This window comes from Hirundo rustica, chromosome 20 (genome assembly GCF_015227805.2).
Source record: "Hirundo rustica isolate bHirRus1 chromosome 20, bHirRus1.pri.v3, whole genome shotgun sequence".
Lineage (NCBI taxonomy): Eukaryota > Metazoa > Chordata > Aves > Passeriformes > Hirundinidae > Hirundo > Hirundo rustica.
In genome coordinates, this window is record NC_053469.1 from 4,084,960 (window position 1) to 4,101,990 (window position 17,031).

General features: G+C 57.3%; 1 protein-coding gene across 1 annotated transcript; it reads right to left on the reverse strand.

The window, feature by feature from the left end:
* Window positions 1-8,220: 8,220 nt before the first annotated feature.
* BARHL1 (BarH like homeobox 1) lies at window positions 8,221-14,242 on the reverse strand. Its single transcript, XM_040083435.1, has 4 exons — window positions 14,216-14,242; window positions 13,392-14,116; window positions 9,958-10,180; window positions 8,221-8,515 (listed from the first exon to the last, which is right to left on the reverse strand). The coding sequence occupies exons 2-4, from the start codon at window positions 13,840-13,842 to the stop codon at window positions 8,221-8,223; spliced, it is 969 nt and encodes a 322-aa protein (XP_039939369.1). The 5' UTR covers window positions 13,843-14,116; window positions 14,216-14,242.
* Between the last annotated feature and the right edge of the window lie 2,789 nt (window positions 14,243-17,031).

Here is a 17,031-nt window from a genome sequence, read left to right on the forward strand (position 1 = left end):
AACATCCCACCAGCCCTCAGCAGCAGGGAAGACACAGGGAGGTGAGAGAATGAGCATGGAGGCCAAAGAGATTAAATCCCTTGCCCAGGGATGTTCAGGGGGTGAGTGTTTAGGTCTTGGCTCAGTTCTCCTGGGCTTTGTCTCAACGCTGGTGAGGGAAGGTGCCCTGTGGTTATCTTGCTGCGCTCCAGAGACTGTCACCAGTTGGGCAGAGAGGGGAATTTTCAGCTTTACAGCAGAAATCAGGGCTCCTGACCTGGTGCAGTTTCCTGGTGTGCTGTCACTGCAGGCTGGTGCTGTTCCCTGTAGCTCTTCCATCTCCTGCTTAAAACGAGGCCTTGACAGCTGCTTTTCTTCTGGCCGTGATGAGCACAGGTTCCAGAGCACAACTCCATTGATTTTCGTGGCCCCGGGTTAGAGGGAGGAAGCTCCCTCTTCCCTGCATCCCTGCTTTTCTGTGTACAGCTGATCACCTCAGCGGGGAGTATTGATTTACTAATTGGGCAGCAATTTCACCTGATTGATAATAAAGTGTTGGACGACCTCCCTGCTGAGCTGCAGCTCAGCCCGGCAGCTACTGGTGGATTCCTTGTCCTTCTGCAGCAGAGAGTTCCCTGTTGTTCAGTAAACTGGTCTGTTGCTTGGAAACCCAGGAATTACTGTAGGAAATGCTTGGAGACAACAACCAAAGTGTCAAAGAGGAACTTTACCCACTGCTGGAGGGGGCTGAGCAGAGGATACACCTGCACAGGCTGTGGGGAGGGAGCAAGCAAATACCCCAGGCAGCCAAGGGTTCCCTCCCCTTGCCTTCCCTGCGTGTTTGGCCTGTTGAATGTTGATCCATCGCTGCAGCCGGAAATTCTCCCTTCTCTTCAATGCCCAGCGTGGGTTTGGACACCTGAAGGGACTTGGAGGGGTGCTGTGAGGTGTCACCTTTAGCGCTGCGGAGTCCCTGTGCTGTCACCAAAGCTCGCTGGCGTGGCTGTGGGGCTGCTGTTCAGTCCCCTCTGCTGTTCACAGGGACAGACAGGTTTCTGTTCTGCTTTTCTGGAAACACCTGAGGTGTGTTACAGGTCCTTACTAGAACTTGCTCAGAGAGATGCACCCTGGAGGTGTGCAAGGCCAGGCTGGAAGGGGCTCAGGTTGGACCTGGTCTAGTGAAAGGAATGAGATGATGTTTAGGGTCACCCAAACCAGTCTGTGACTGTGTGGTGACCAGGAGGAGCGTGGGACATGCCAGCACCAGCAGCTGTGGACACCCTCTTGTGCCCAGGACCATGGGGATGAGGTAGGGAATGGCTGGTCCTGCGCCCGAGAGATTGTATTCTAAATAACTGAGGGTGAGATTTGCCCAAGGTTATAGAGCAGGACGGTGCTAGAACTCGTGGTGGGAAAATGCTGAGTGGGATATCCATGTTGGAGTTTGGTGGCCTGGCAAAATGCAGCTGGCCTTGCAAAAACCAGTCTCTGGAGAGGCAGGCTGTGAGGTGCATGTGATGGCTGCAGGACACTGCAAGGAAAGAAAACCCGTTGGATCTGTTGGGTTTAGACTCACGACATTCTAATCTTTTTCCCCGGTTTGTTTAGGAGGGGGTTGTGTTTTCAAGCTCTGGATTTAAGCTCTGTTTATAAAATATTTCCATTGTTTAATGTCATTGGGCTGTTAGGTTGTTTATTGTTATTATTATTATTATTATTATTATTATTATTATTATTATTATTATTATTTCCAAACTGCTGTATCACCTCATTCATCAGCCTTGAGGCACACAAGCTTCCCTCCTTCTCCCCGCCACCCCTGCAAGAGCATTTGTACAGAACAAAGGCTTGCTTTGAAAAACGCCGTGATATTTTGCCACCTTTGTGAAAACCTGTCACAACAATTCCTAATTCCGCATGAGGCAGAATTTCAAATCGAGCCTCAAGGAAAGGGAGCTGCTCCTTCTCTAATGTGCAACTGTCAGTGGCGTTGCAGGAACCCACCCAGCAGGAGAAGGGGCTCTTAATTCTTTAATTCCTTAATTCCTTGATTCCTCTGCTCTTCCCCTGCCCAGGTCTGACCTGCTCAAGAAGACCCACGGCAAACGCCGCCTTGCTGAGCTCCTGCGCTCTGAATATTCCAGTGGGATGGACACCGCTGGAGCCAAGGTCAAGAAGAAGAAGAAGAAAAAGCAGAGAAAAGCTGGCAACCAGCAGATTCCAACATAAGCCAGGCCCTTCCAGTCACTGGCTGTAAAAGCTGCTGGAGTGCCTCAGCCGGGGGTCAGGGTGACCTGCCAAATCAACTGAGGAGCGTTTCAATTTATCAGGCAAATGTGGGAGGGATCCTGGGGATCTTGGCCTCCTCCCCTTCATTCCATAGCTCCAAGTGGGATGGAATCTGGGCGTGTCCTGTTGTACTGCTGCAATTAAATGTGGCCTCCTGAAGATGCGCCGTGTTCCTAAGATGGATTTTGTAGCAAGAATTTTTTTAAAAAAAAAGGTTAAATATGATTTTCAGAGAAACGTGGTGTGTGTGCAGCATAAAAGTGAGACGAGTTTGGGCAGGCAGGAGGTGCTTTTCTGCTTGAGGAGCACTCCACAGTCCCTTCACTTGCTGTTTCCAGCCAGGTAAACATGGCAGGGGAGGTGTGCCAGGAGCACCATGGAGAGGGGAATCTGCCCTGTCCCCTGTCCCTGTAAAGGGAGCGCTTCTGCTCCTGTCTCAGGAAATGAAGCCACATTGCTGCCACCTCCTCTCCTGTGCTCTGTGCACTGGGCAAGGTCTGTCCCTGGTCACTGTCAGTCAGAATTGCCACCTGCACCGATGGACTGGAGAAATCTTCAGTGCCATGACACACGGTCCCTTTGGGGCAGAGCTCACGGGCACAGAACTTCTGTCAGAGCTCCTGAGCTCAGGAACAAACGTTGGCACTGTGGAAGGAGCCACGCTGGAATCCAGCAGTCTCCAGACTTCTCCTTGCCTGCAGTGTGTTGTCATTCCTGATGTGACACATGGGGAGCGTGAGATGTGTCACCTCTCTGAACATTAAAGCCTTTGCCAGCAGTGACCCAGCTTTTTGGGGTTCTCTGCCTTGCCTGGGCCTGTTTTGAGCTCATGGATTCCACTTCTTGCTTTTCCCTATTTGCCATCCATCAGAGAATTGGGAAGCTGGGAAGAGGGATGAAGGATGGCCCCCAGTGTGCTGAGGCTGGCAGTGTGTGAAATGAAACCCGAAAACCCCAAGTGCCCCCAAAGGCTGCAGATTTCCCAACTCCCCCAGCTCCTACAGGTGAGCACCCACCTGTCCCTCTCCATGTTCCTCCTGCTGCTTCCAGCCCCTCCTAGAACACAAGCACCAAGAGCACAAATCCAGCCAAAACAGAACTTTCTGCTCCCTGCACGTGTCTTCCTGAGGAAAGGGGTGAGGATGAGCAGCCCACCCGTGACCTGAGCCAGGCATGTTTAATACAGGAGCAGAAAGTGCTCAAACAGTGGCAATTTCAGACTCAGAAGGAAGAAAAGTGCTGGAAAAGGAGTATAAGCAGATGAAAATGACACCTTGTAAATGCAGAATTGAGGGCACCTACTTTGGGCTATAGTGAGTCATGCAAAGGATTGTAGGAGAGCAGCAATCAGCCCCAAAGTATTTAATTTCTGAAGTGAAGGTAACTTTTGAAACCAGAATTTTTATTTCCTCTCAGGCAATTATCAAACACTCCAATTTCGCTGCAATACTTTTTTGAACACTTCTGAAAGATGATAAAAAGGCTCCAGTATCAAATTAACCACGATTTTGCAGAGAAAATGAAGTTAGAAACATTTATTGGGTTAAAATAAAATAACAACAAAACCCACCTGATTTTGTCATGAGAACTATTTGGAGGAGCAATCAGGTTTAAGGCAAATGTCAACTTAAACAGAAAAGAAACCCCTGAGGATGAAAATGACTCAGAATGATGCAGAGAGTGCAAGTTTGGGAATGAAGGGAAAATGCATGACCTTCTCCTGGCTGACTGTCACGTAGGATTTAATAAGGACTATTGGCAAATTCATAATAGTAGGAAAAAAGGCCAAAAGCACAGAGGTGAGAGGCATCAGGAGATCTCATTGCTGCCTGTATTAACTGGACATGAAACAGTACAAATGGTTATGATGGATAAAGTGTTTTGTTTTTTTTAAAAAAGGTTAGAGTGCTTTTTTCTTTCAGCTTCACCATCTTCAGCAGATGGGGCTGGGTTGCTGCTGTGATTAGGGAAACAGGAGGAGATTGTTAAATGAGGAAGTGTTAAAAGAAATGCACATGCACCTGAAGTTAGGCCAGGTTTTCTCCTAATAAACTTAATAGGGTGATGAGTAAAATGTGTTTGAATTGTGGCTGGGTGGGCAGGGATCAAATTCTGCTTACACTTGGGCAGCTCCAGGCTGGCTCTAAGCTGGCTTCACCCTCGTGCACCACTCAATTCAGGAAGAACCTGATCGGTTTGGGGTTGATTTTACTCAAGCCATCCTTTCAGTCGGGCAGGGCAGGGCGTGGTGCCTGCAGCTCTGAGCTGCTGTAGAGTTCCATCATTCCCACCACCTGCAAATCTCCACCTGCAGCTTCCCAAACCCTCTGAGCACCCAAACGCCAGAGGAGCAGCTGGAGGTGACAGTGGATTCCCGTGGCGTGGAGCAGGTGGATGCTGCCGTGAACTGCTCCTGAGTTTGTCCCCTCTTGCTCCGAGGTGCGTGGTGGGTGCTGGAGGGCTCTTGGCGGGGTGGGAGCTGCCAGGGGAGGGGAGCTGGGTTTGGCAGTGTCGGTGGAACTGCAGCTTTGGCTTTGGTTATGTTACTTCTGTTACCTCGTCTGGATTGTGGTGGAGGGCGAGAGCGTTGCTGCCCTGCAGCCTGAAGTTGCTGGGTTTGGTGTGGAAATAGTGGCACTGTGTCACTTTCCTACAAAGCTGTTTGTGAGTCAGACCAGGGCTTAGCTGGGTTTGCCTTTGCTGCTCTCACACCCTGAGACTGCAGGAGATGCTCTTGTGTTTTCTCAGCTCTCTTCTTGCTCCATTGAGTAGGAGCTCACATCCTCCTCTGCTCTGCAACTGGAGCATCTTGAGTTCACCCTGCAAAGCTTTGGATTAGGAAAAAGCAAGGAGGTCACCTTGGGGCAAGGGTCACAGTTAAACACCAGGGGCTGGGTCAGACAGGGGATACAGCACTGGTCCCTGTGTGCTGAGAACAGAAATAAGCAGGGTAGAAGGCAACAGAACCTCCCTGTTCACACCGCCTTGTTTTCTCCATAAACCTGGGGAAAGGGCAGGAAAAGGAAGTTTTCTGGGCTCTCCATTCTGATATAGTTTTGTTTGGTTCTTGGATGAAGCTGTGGAATATCTTGGCTGGAAACGATTCTGCTGATTGCAGTGACCGTGTGTGCTGGCATGTCCAGCAGAGCAGCTCTTGCTGTGCCTGTTCCAAGGGTGCTGGTCCTGGCTAAAGCTGTGCCAGGAGGGGAGGAAGGTGGCCCTCGAGCTGGGTAAAAGCCTGGAAGGGACTTGAGAGCCAGGACTGTGTTTTGTCCTGGCAAACCCACTGCACTGTCTGGATCCAGAGCCTGGAGCTGACAGAACCCGACCAGCAGCAGCAGCTTTTCTGTTGGGCTTTGTACCCTCGAGAAATCCACGGAGCAGAGCTGGTGCAATGCTCCAAAGGTTTCCCTGCTGGGACTGGTGCTTCTGAACTGTTCCATTTTATTTGCTTCGTATAATTTCATAACCCAGCACAGCCTGTGCTACCCCAGGGGCCTTGCCAGGGCTGTGCCCGCCTGGCACCATCCTCTGGAAGCATTTCCAGCCTGCTCAGGGGCTGCTGGAGGTGCAGGGCCAGTGCTGGTTGGGTTCTGCTGTGGGACTCCAGCTCCCACCTGAGTCCCTGCACGCAGGCTGGAGGTGAGGTTGGTCCTCCAGCAGATTTTGAGGCTGCTGAGATCCCCCCACACACATGATGCCGTTCATGTGGCAAGTGCGGTGCTCTTTGCTCAGAGCTTGTGGTGTCTTCCCTAAACTGTTTTATCTTGAAGCTTGACTCAGCTGAGAGGTCTCCGTGGCAGCGACAGCTCCATCCCTCACGTCCCCTCTGCTCTCTTTCCTTCTTTCCTTCCCACCACAGCTATTCCCCCTCCCCAGAGCAGAGGTTTGCTCGGGGCTCTGCAGTCTCGTAGCCCTGGCACAAAGCAGTGCTGGCTCAGACCCGCTGGTACAGGGAGTTCCCAGCTCCTTCCAGATGTGAAATGGCAAATCTAAATATTGCAATTACAAACGTGTAACGAAGCCTTGTACTTCATTAATGTAAGAGGGGGAATATGCTGCGGCTACAAGGACAATTAAATATTAGAGAATGCCTTTGATTCGCATTCCTGCTGTGTAAATGGGAGGAAGGTTGCTGTATGCTCCTTGCCTTCGCGCTCACAAAATGAAAAGCACACCCACTGCAAGTTGTCCTTTGATAGATTTTTAATATGATTTTAAAGAGTTTTGTTTGGCCTCATTCTTATTCAATGAGATTAATTTAAAGCACTTATCCCCTGGGTTTAAGTCAATCCATGTAGGATTTGGGACGGGGGTTGTTGCCCGGGGAGGGGGTTGTTTGCAGGCCTCTCTGAAAGACTCCTTTCCCACTTCATTAACCCCGAGCCGGGAGCGACCCCCCCCGCCTTCCTCCTCCTCCTCCTCGCCCAGCCGAGGCCCGGGGATTTACCAAACTCCCCCATTCACATGCAAAGGACCAGCCCCATCCACAAAGGCCGGGGGCTCTGGCCCCCCGGGCGTGGCTCTGCATTTGGCCGGGTCCCCGCGGGGCTCGGGGGAGCCGGGCCAGAAACTCGGGGGGGCAGCGGGCTGGGAGCCGGCCCGGGGAGCCGGGCAGGGCGAGCTGCGGGGCCGGTGGGTGCCGGGGGGGCTCCGCAGACAGCCGGGCCCGCCGGGGGGAGCGGCCGGGGCCGGGGGGACCCGCAGCCCATCTGTCGGCTCCCGGAGCCGGCCAGCGCTGCCCGGCTGTCCCGGCCACCAGCTGCCGGGCCGCGGCCAGATGAGCGACACTTTTAAAGGGTGGAAACAATCCATTTTCCAAAGCGATCGTTTAAAGCGCTTTAGGCAATTATACACTTAAGATTAGAGTTATTAATTCACCCCGAGTCGCGGTTATCACCGCGCCGGGTTGCCCCGGTTCTTCCCTCGCTCTCGCGGCCGGTCCCGCATGCCGGCACTGGAGCCGGGCACCCAGGGGACACCGGGCACCCAGGGGACACCCGGCCCCGGGGGGACACCCGGCCCCGGGGAGCGGGGGGCTCCGTGCGATAGGAGATGGGAATTCTCCTCTTTGCTCTTCCCCTTCCCTCGGCGGCGGCCGTTCCGTCAGAGCAAACAAGCGGGAGGGGAAGAAGGGGCCGGCGGAGGCGAGACCCGTCTGTTTGTAAAGAAGTTTTTATTTCCACATTTAAAAAAGGGGGGGAGCGGGAGCGGCCGCGGCGTCCCGAGCCCCCCGCGCCCCCCGCCCGGCCGGGCCGGTCCCGGGATACAGACTGACAAGAATCACTTACACAAATACGCCCTCAGGGTTCACAAATAAATAATTCATATACATTTTGCACCGTATTTACATTCCACCGCTATTTTTTTTTCCTATTTTTTTTTTAAGATTTTTTTTTTTTAGGCTTTTTTTCTTTTCTTTTCTTTTTAGTTTAAGTTACGGACGTCCCAAAGTCTCGCTGGGGCCATCGGCCCGGGCCACCCCAAGGTCCTTCCCGGCGGCGGGAGCGCTGCCCCGGGCTGGGGAGCCGGAGAAAGCGGGGAGGGGTCTCCCCGGAGCTGCCCGTGGAAGGTGTGGCTCGGCTCCCCTGACTCCTCCTGGGGAGGGGGCGCAGAGGCGAAGCCCCCCGGAGCTTCCAGCCCCTCCCGGCGCCGTCCCACGCCGAGGTGGGGACACGCAGCGACCCCTTGCCCCCGGGCACAAAGGGTTAAAGGTGGCGGGTGCCCCGCGGGGTGAGAGGCAGCTCTGCCCGCTCCGTCCTGCCAAGCCTGTCCTCGGTTCTTGCGTTCTTTATATATTATTTTTTAAAAAAGGAGGGGGTGGTCTCAATTATAATTTATATATATATATATATATTTGGGGATGAGCGGGAGTCTGTCTCTTGCTCTCGGCCCCAGAGGTGTGGGGCGGTCCCCTGCAGCCCCCCCCGGCCCGGTGGGTGCGGGCGGGGCTCACCGGGGCTGCGCAGCCCGGGGCAGGACGCCGGGCAGCGGGGGCAGGGGCGGCGGGGGCTCGCTGCCGCCCTGCAGTCCGTGGATGAGGATGCGGGGCACCAAGGGTCTCTGTAGGGCGGGGGGCGGCGCGCTGGGTCCGCGGTACAGGTAGAGGGCGGCGCCGGGGTCCAGGTTGGAGACCAAACTCTGCGGGTAGAAGTAGGGCGAGGGGAACATCCTCTGGAGGGCCGAGTAGTTGCCAGCCTCGGCCAGCAGCTCCAGGCCCACCGCCGTCTGCCTTTTCCACTTGGTCCTGGGGGGACAAGTCGAGAGAAGGGGTCAGGGAGGGGAGGGATGCTCGCAAAGCCGCTCCCGGGCTGTTTTTACCCTTCGCAGACCCCCTTCCCTGGGCTCCGCCCGCTCTCCGCTCGCCCCCAGCGCCGCTCTCCCCTGTACGGCAGCGCTGGGATGGGGCGGGATGTGATGGGATTTAATGGGGTGGGACGCAGACCCCATTAACGGGAGGAGGGAGTTCATCTCCCTGGCGTTCCCGCTGCAGCAGCCCGGCGTGAGCGCCCGCGGAGCTTTTCCCGGAGGCACCGGAGCCACAGCCCGGCTGGGATCCAGCGGCGGGATGCGAACCCCGGCGATAAAAATCGCGACAAACATTTGGGTCCCTTCCCGGGGGTGTTGAGCCCCAGATTGTCACACGGCCCGAGGACGACGCGGGAGAGCTGAGCGCGGATGCTGCGGCCACCGCGATGCTCCGGGAGCCTCTCCCCGGGCCGGGCCGCTCGGGAGGCCCGCGGGGGGACACGCGTGGGGCAGGGGCCCGGGGAATTCGTTTGCGGCATATTTATATATGCCTTTGTGTCTAATTATACACATATATATGTATGCATATATATTATTTTATATGCTATATATCGGTATAGGCATGTATGTGTGTATATGTATATGTGTATATATATGTGTGTGTGCCGGGTCTCCTGGATCAGCCCCGGCCCCAGGATCTCGCCGCCGGGCTGAGGAAGGGGCTGGCAGCACAGTTTCGGCTCCGGCGTGTCCTCGCAGCAGGGATCTGGGGAGAGCGGGGGTGATCACACCGTCCCCCGACGTGGGGGGATCTTTGCAGATGGAGAAGCGGGGCTGGAAACGATGGGGAGCGAGGGTAAAACCCTGCAGCGAGCGAGGGGACAGGGCGGGGGCTGCAGCCGGGGGTCTCCTCTGGTGGCGCTGGCAATGGCCGGGGCTGGCGGTGTCCGCACAAACCCACCGAAGCCACCACGTCGCCAAGCCCTTTTACAGATTTGTCGCTGAAGCGCTAAACCTATTTCCACCAGTAAATTATTCATCATAATAATAATTGTGTAATTACTGTAAAGGGTGTTAATTATTGATGCCCAAAGCAGTAATTGGTATCTATTATTAATGGGCCGATGTGTTATGCCGTTGTGTTTAGCTGCAAGCCCGGTCCTGCCTCCCCGTCCCTGCCGGGGCTGGGGGCACGCATTGTCCCCCCTCACCCTGCCCCACGCCCGCCCTGCCTCGGCATCGCTTTTCTCCCCGTGACTTTGGGGTAAAAAAGCCCCGGGAGAGGCGGGGACGGGGCGGACATGGCCCCTGTCCCGGTGCCAGGAGGGACGGGGCGGTTGTGGGGTGCAAAAGCCCGGCCCGGTTTGGGGGTGCGCGGCCGGGGAGGGGAGCGGGGCGGGATCCCGGCGCCGTGGGCAGGTGGGAACGGTGCGATTTTACCTTCTGTTCTGGTACCACGTTTTCACTTGCGTGTCGGTGAGGTTGAGGGAGGCGGCCAGTTCCATCCTGTCCTGCACGCTCAGGTATTTTTGCCTCTCGAAGCTGCGCTCCAGCTGGGCCAGCTGATGGTCGGTGAAGGCGGTGCGGGCTTTGCGCGGCTTTTTCAGCCGCACCGGGGGACTGTCCCGGGAACTGGAGATCTCTCGGTCGCCTTCTTCTTTCACTGAGCCGAGAGGGAGGAAGAGAGGCCGGGTCAGAGAGGAAGGGAGTTTCCCTCAGAAGAGGGGGTGACCCAGCGCAGGGGCTCGGCTCCGAGCGGGCTCACGGCGCATTTGCTTTGCACCCCCCAAAATTGTAATCCCGGCTGCCCGAGGGAACTCAGGGGCTCCCTGAACCGGGCCCGGCTTTTCCCCGTCCCGAGGGCCTGGGATCGGAGCAGGAACGCTGGACTGCGCCGAGAGAATCCCCGGCCCTGCCCCACCGCCCTCCTGCCCAGACCCCCTGATCCCCCTCTCCCCTCATTTCTCGCGGGACAGGACCTTCCTCTGGGCTTATTCCCCCAAACTCAGAAGATTTCTCGATGCTTGGAGATTTTTTTCTTTCCTTCTTTTTCTATTTATCTTTCCCTTTCTCTCTCTCTCTCTTTTTTTTTTTCTCCCCCTTCATTTTTTTCTCTTTTTTTTGAAAAACCAAAACAAACCAACCAAAACCGAAAATGGCGAGCCCGCATTTTTTGGAGGGGAGTGTTGCCGTGCTGGTCCTGCTTCTCCCCTCGGCGGAGAAGCCTCCGTCCTCCCGGGGATGCTGCCGGGGCACGAAACAAACCTCCCTTCTCCAGAGCGCACAACGAAATAGTGGGGAAAGCACTTTCCCAAACCCCTGCTCGGGCTGGTATTTATCCCAAAAAAAAAGCCCGAATGAGAAGGGTTGGTGGCGGTTCGTCAGCCCGGTCGGTACATACGCGCCGGCGGAGGGATGAGGGAATTTATGTCCCAAAATGCTGGAAGGTGATGGAAAAAGTACAGGGCAGAAACAAAAATAAAAGGGGAAAAAATAAATTCCCGCTTGCGCTCGCCTTCTCCACCTTCCTGGAGGAGATTATGGAGCAAATAGTCTCGATTTTACAAATCGGCGGCGTTTGGGTTTGATTTATTTTATTTTATTTTATTTTTAACAGGGGTTTATGTTAAATTTGCTGGTGGCGGGGGTGAGTAGGGACAAGGCTGGAGCCGAACGCGAGCTGATTTCTCTCTGTAGGAAGACAATAATCCGGTTAATTGAGCCACCGGGGAGTGAAACCCTTCAAGCAGAACCCCCGGCTCTGGCCGAGCGGGCAGAACGAGCCGGGGCCGATCCCCGGGCCGGGAGCTCCGGTCCCGGTTCCCGGCAAAGCCGCAGCCCCGACCCGCCGGAACCGGGCTGGGGGGACCGGCCCCGCTCCCTCCCGGGAACGGCCCCAAAGTTTGGATGGACTTTTTCACGGAGGAAATCGGCTCTGGCCTCCCGCACCCCGAGGAGGAAAAATCCACCCCCGGCCCTTGGGCTGATCCTCGGCTCCTAAAAAGTTCCTGCTGCAGCAACGGCGGCCACGGCTTCTTCCCTGCTCGGTGCGGATCGGCTCCTGGCTATTCCTAGCTTAAATATATATACTTAATAATATAGAAAAAATATAAATATATATATTATGTGGGGTTTTCCCCCCCACTTTGGCCGCTGGGGTTAGGCCCAGCTTCGCAGCCCCTTTGCAGAGTAAATCTGGGGCGGTTTGCCCCAGGAAAGGCGATTTCCAAAGCGGCACAAAAAGGATCGCTCTGGGAGCGGGGATCTTCACCCGCTTCTCCACTGATGCGGGGGTTTCACCCCCATTTAAACTGTGGTTTCCTCCCCATTTAAACGGTTGGTTTGTTTGTTTGTTTTGGTTGCGGTTTTTTGTTCTGGGTTTTTTTTTTTCCTTTTACTTGGTCTTTCCCCCCGCTCCCCTCCTTCATTTAAGCAGTGGGGGTTTTTATACCCCCGATTTAAGCGGCGCTCCCCTCGCAATTTAAAGGATTTCTCCCCCCATTTAAAAGGCATTTGCAGCCTGGCCGTGGCTGTCCCGCCGCAGGGACAGGAGAGGAGCCGAGGGGCTCCAGGACCCCCACCCAAAGCCGAACCCCCGGCGCGGGCTCGGCCGGCTCAGGGGCATGTGGAGAATTCGCTTTTCTTCTCTCCCCCCGCTTCTTTCTCGTCTCGGCGATTTGGGGCAGCTGAAGGGGTTCGGGCCGGGAGCAAACGGCCACGGTGGGATCGCGGCTGCTCCCGGCGCCGGCCCCGCAGAGCGGTGGGGCCGATGTTTCCTCCCGGGGCACTTCCAGCTCCGGCACCCACCCCGGGCTCCAGCCCTCGTTGGGAGTGAAAATGGCCCCGCGATGCCCACAGCCCGCCGCCGCCTTTGGAGGCTCGATTGGGAGAATATTTTTTCCTCCATGAACCAGATTTCAGCGCAGCGGCTGCGGGCGGGCCCAAAGCGCGTTTGTAACCGGGACGGGGCTCAGCCTGTCCCCCCCTTTTTTCCTGTCAATCCCCCCGAAATTCAGCGGCCCCGCAAGGTGCCATCGCCTCCCTTTTCTCCGCCCAGCTGGATGGAAACCCTCTCCCGTCCCCCACGAACAGCCGGCCAGCAGCTCTCGCGGGGAAAAGTTTCTGCAGAGGGGATGAGGGTGGGATGGGAGAAAGCACCCGGGATAAACCGCTCCGAGGGGCGAGGTCTGAGCCCAAATTCCCCCCATGCTGTTCCTGCTCCTCTCCCTGCCCCGACTGCTGCAGGGGGAGGCCGGGAAGGGGCTGCGAGGGCCCGGGAGGCCGAAGCCCCCGGCCCGGGGCGAGCAGCGGCCGCATCCCGCCCCACTCCCCGGCGGGGCTCCGTGTCTGCACTGCTCGGTTTCGAACGATTTCCAAAATAATAATACAAATAACAACAATCGAATCAAACCCCGCCGAATGGCTCGTTCGTTTCTCGCCGGAGCAGGGGAAATAGCTGGCGAATCCGTGATTATCTCATCACGATTTTTGTTTCGGTTTGTTTGTTTTGGTTTGGTGGGGAGTTTTTTGTTTTGGTTTGGGTTTGTGGGGTTTTTTTCCCCCAGGCAGAAATCCGTCTCCGCTTCTCCTTTCCCCGCGGGCAGAGCGGCACGGCCGGATCTTGGCGGCGGAAGGCGGCCCCGGAGCATCCCCCGGGCGCGTTTAACGCAGCGCCGATCGCCCCAACCCCTTCCACCGGGCCGAGCCCCACCGAGCCCCGAACCCCCCAAGTTTCCCCAAGTCGGTGCCGACCCCTCGGTCATTTCTGAGGATGCCGATACCGTGACCCGCCCCCGCTGCGCCGAGATCCCGGAGCACCGGGAGACTCCCGGTGCCGCCGCAGGCTGTGAGTCCGGAGGCTGAGCCGCTCTTACCTTTGTACTCCGAGTCCGAGGAGGAGCTGCTGGTGTTTTTTTCCATTTTCTCCCTAAAATCCTCTCCGGGTTTGGTGGGGATCCTGCCCGCCGGCTCCTGCCCGCCGTGAGGTCCATTGGTGCTGGAGTAAGGCGCGCAGGCTGCCAGGGGCTTGCAGTCGGCCAGGATGTCTCTGATGAGGAAGGAGGAGGTGACGGTCCGGGACTGCGAGGGAGCCGAGACCTGCCCCGGCTGGAGATGCGCATCCAGGCCCGGCCGCGGCGCCGCCGCCTCCAGGCACTCGCGGCCCGGTGAGCGGGGCGAGGGGCACCCGCTGCTGCCCTCCGAGCGGGGGCTCAGCTCCAGCGGGGACCGCCCGTCCCCCGCCAGCGGCTCCCCCTTGGGCACGGCCGGGCTGCCGGCTCGGTGGGAGAGGATGGAGTCGATCCCAAAGCCGGTGGAGCCCTCCATGGCCCCCGCGAGGTGCCGGCGCTCACACGGGCATTGGAGGGGAGGGCGCGGCGGAGGCGGGTTGATAACGATAATTTGACAATAACAGGAGGGGGAAAAATAAAAAACAAAACGAAAAGACGAAAGAAAAAAAAAATAAAAACACGGTAAAAAGGGAAAAAAAAAAAAAAATAGAGCAAAGTTCAGTCTGGGATCCGGGCAACAATTGCTGCGAGGCTCTCCGAGGCGCCGCGCGTTAGATCCAGGGCTGCTCCGTCTTCAGCATCGCGCCCAGCTGCACTCACAGACAGACAGGAGAGGGGGGGAGAGGGAGGCAGAGTCAAACTTTGGCCGCGAAGGGGGTGGGGTGAGGGGGGACGGACCCCAAGCTCACCCGGGGTCCCGGCCACCCCGGCCGTGCCCGGAGCCGCGGCGGCGCGGGGCTGGGGGGCAGCCCGGGGGTTCCCAGCCGGAGGTGGGGAGGCAGCGATCGATAGTGAAGGCTTCGCAGCGCCTTAACCACTTAATGATCCAGAAATCAATGGGGAAGGGCGAGGGGAGGGCGGAGGGGGTGGCCAGTCGCCGGGCCGCCGCTGCGCCCCCCTTCCCCGCCAGCACCTCGGACAAGAGCCGGGGGAGAAAACCGGAGTCACTCCGGAGCCAGCAACACCTCGGACAGCGCCGGAGCCGCTCCGGAGCCCGCGGTGCCTTCAGCACCTCGGACAGAGGCGGGAGCGCCGCGCCCTCCCCGGGGGGGGGAACGGGCAAAAATGGGGAGAAAATGTGAAAATGTGAACTTGGGCCGCTCCGGCTGGGGGACCCCGGCACCCCCCACCCAGCCCGTGGGAAGGCGCCCATTGGCCGCCGGGCGTTTTGGGGGATGTCACTCCCCAACAAGGCGACACCTTGGAGGTTGATTAACGGGAATTAATTGTGGCCCGGATCCCCGCGCTTTCCGGGCGGTTTCCGCCCTCTTTTGCTGTCATTATCCCGCTGATGGGGCTCTTAATGGGATGATTAGCAGCGGAAGGCGGGGGGTGTGTGGGTTGGGTGGGGTATCGAGGGGTTACTGCTTTCTGCGCGCCTCCCCCCGCAATTAGCTGATCCGCCGCTCCCTCCCTAGCAGGGAAAGTTTTGCCGGGCGTTAAAATTAAAACCAAAATATTTAGGGGGAAGAAAAAAAAAAAAAAAAAAGCACCGAAACCCTCCCAAACCCCCAGCACTGGGGCGGCTGCTCCGAGCCCGAGATGAGCCTCGGAGCTGCGAATTTCGTTGCCTGCCCTGGAAATCGGTTGTGGCCGAGCAGAGAGGGGCACGGGGCCGCAGGGCAGCCGCAGCCCCCTGCCCAGCGCTGCCGGAGCGGCGAGGACCGGGCATGGCTGTGCCCGCTCTGCCAGCGCCCGGCGGCGGTACCCACTGGTGCAACTGGGAAGGGACAGCACTCAGAGAGGAATTTTTCTTCTGCCGTCAATCGCGTTTTAAATAAAACCCCGATGGCCTCAGGCAGGGCTGCCCCGTGCCGCCCGCTCCTGCCGGAGACGCCAACTTTCCTCCCTCCCGCCCCGTCTCGGGGTTTGTTGGTCTCCCGGGCTGGAGAGGGACGGGCTCACGGAGGATTCCCACCTTCCTCGCGGTCACACTGGTTGCCGTCTCCTCGAGGGTTTATTTAGGGGCTTTTCCCGTGGATAGACCCTTCGCGGCGGCGATGGGAAAATGCCCACGCCCGGGTGCGTGAAGCTGCGTCACTTTAAAGCGATGTCGCCGGTTATTTCTCAAACTCTCGATTTCTTCTCTTCCCCACCTTCCCGGCCAGTCAGCTGCATCTTGTCCCTCTTCCAAAGCCGCCTTTGGCCGGCAGCTTGGAGGCGACCGAGGCGGGGAGAGCCCCCCCTGGGAAGCCCGGCTGCCAGCTGTCGGGCAGCGGCGCAGGCAGGGCCCCAGCACCTCCTGCCCTCGGCCCTGCCGGCTCGGGGCCGCCTGCGATCGGGGCGGCGGAACAAAAGAACTTCAGAGGAGGACGAGCCCGGGAACAAAATCATCACCAGCCCCGGTCCCAGCCTGCCCCCTCCTCGGGGATGTAACACAGCCCGAGCTGCGGGCTGCTCATCCTCCCCGTCCCTGGGTGAGGGGCTCCTGCTGCTGCTCTGCCCTGCCTCCCTCCCAGCACACACACCCGGGTCGGTTTTGCAGCGTCCATCGCCCACAAGGCTGGGCCGAGTGTCCCTTTGGGCTGGTCCAGAGCGATGGAGGGGCAGGAACTGGTCCCGGTGAGACCCCGATGGGGTTTGCCAGCTCCTCGCAGGGTTTGTGTTGGTTCTTGGGCTCTGGCAGCCTCCCGGCTCAACCAGGACACCACACTCGGGCTGGAAATTTGCACTGGGATCAGGACCAGTGCTGAGGTTGTATTTGGGAACAGAACTGGAAAATGCAGCAGGGCTGGGAGTGGGATTGGAATCAGGATTTGGATCAGCTATGCAGGGACAGGTTTGGTTGCTCTTGAATAAAGCATCTGCCTTCAAATAACCACAAGGAAGTCCCCAGATTAGACCAGCGTCCAGATGACGGGGGCTGTTTGTGTGTGGGGCACAATCCTCATGCCAGAGCAGTTCTGTACTGTGCCATGCCCAGCCAAGGCCCTGGGCACGGATATCTCACTCCTAGGCCATACTCGGGGCTCCCAGCAGCTACAGATGCACCGCCACTCATGTTCTAATGACAGTAAGATTATTATTACTATAATTACTATTAATGCTATAGTTTTAATAAGTTGTTTCTGAATTAGACTCCCCAAGGCAGAAATTCTGCCCGTGTGTGGTGTCCCTCCTGCATCACCAGACCCTGGACAAGTGGGGTTCCGATGATTTTTCTGTGGCTCCCAGCAGAGACAGGAAATCCTGTGCACACGCCTTCCCTCTGTGTCTCTGCCCTTAAACCCCGAATTCCAGACTGTTCCTGTTCACAAATAGTCAAGAGGAGACCCCTGACGCCAACTGCGTTTACAGTCACCTCCTCACGAGCCTCAGTCACAATTCTGGGGTGGATTTAGGACTGTGGCAGCTTTGGGAGTTGCTGTTCATCCCACGCCGCTGGGTGCTGCTGAGGGACCGGGCTGGGCTCTCCCAGCTCCTGTCACCAGCGCAGGTTTGGCCCTGGGACAGAGGGACAGGGCTGCTCCAGCTGTTCCCAGAGGCTTTGGCCGCAGAAACCCTT

Coding starts and splice junctions, on each gene's coding strand:
- BARHL1 (XM_040083435.1), bottom strand. CDS start 13,842: ATGGAGGGCTCCACCGGCTTTGGGATCGACTCCATCCTCTCCCACCGA. Junction 10,181..13,391: donor CTCGGACTCGGAGTACAAAG/GTAAGAGCGGCT, acceptor CTCTCGGCTCAG/TGAAAGAAGAAGGCGACCGA. Junction 8,516..9,957: donor ACGTGGTACCAGAACAGAAG/GTAAAATCGCAC, acceptor TTGTCCCCCCAG/GACCAAGTGGAAAAGGCAGA.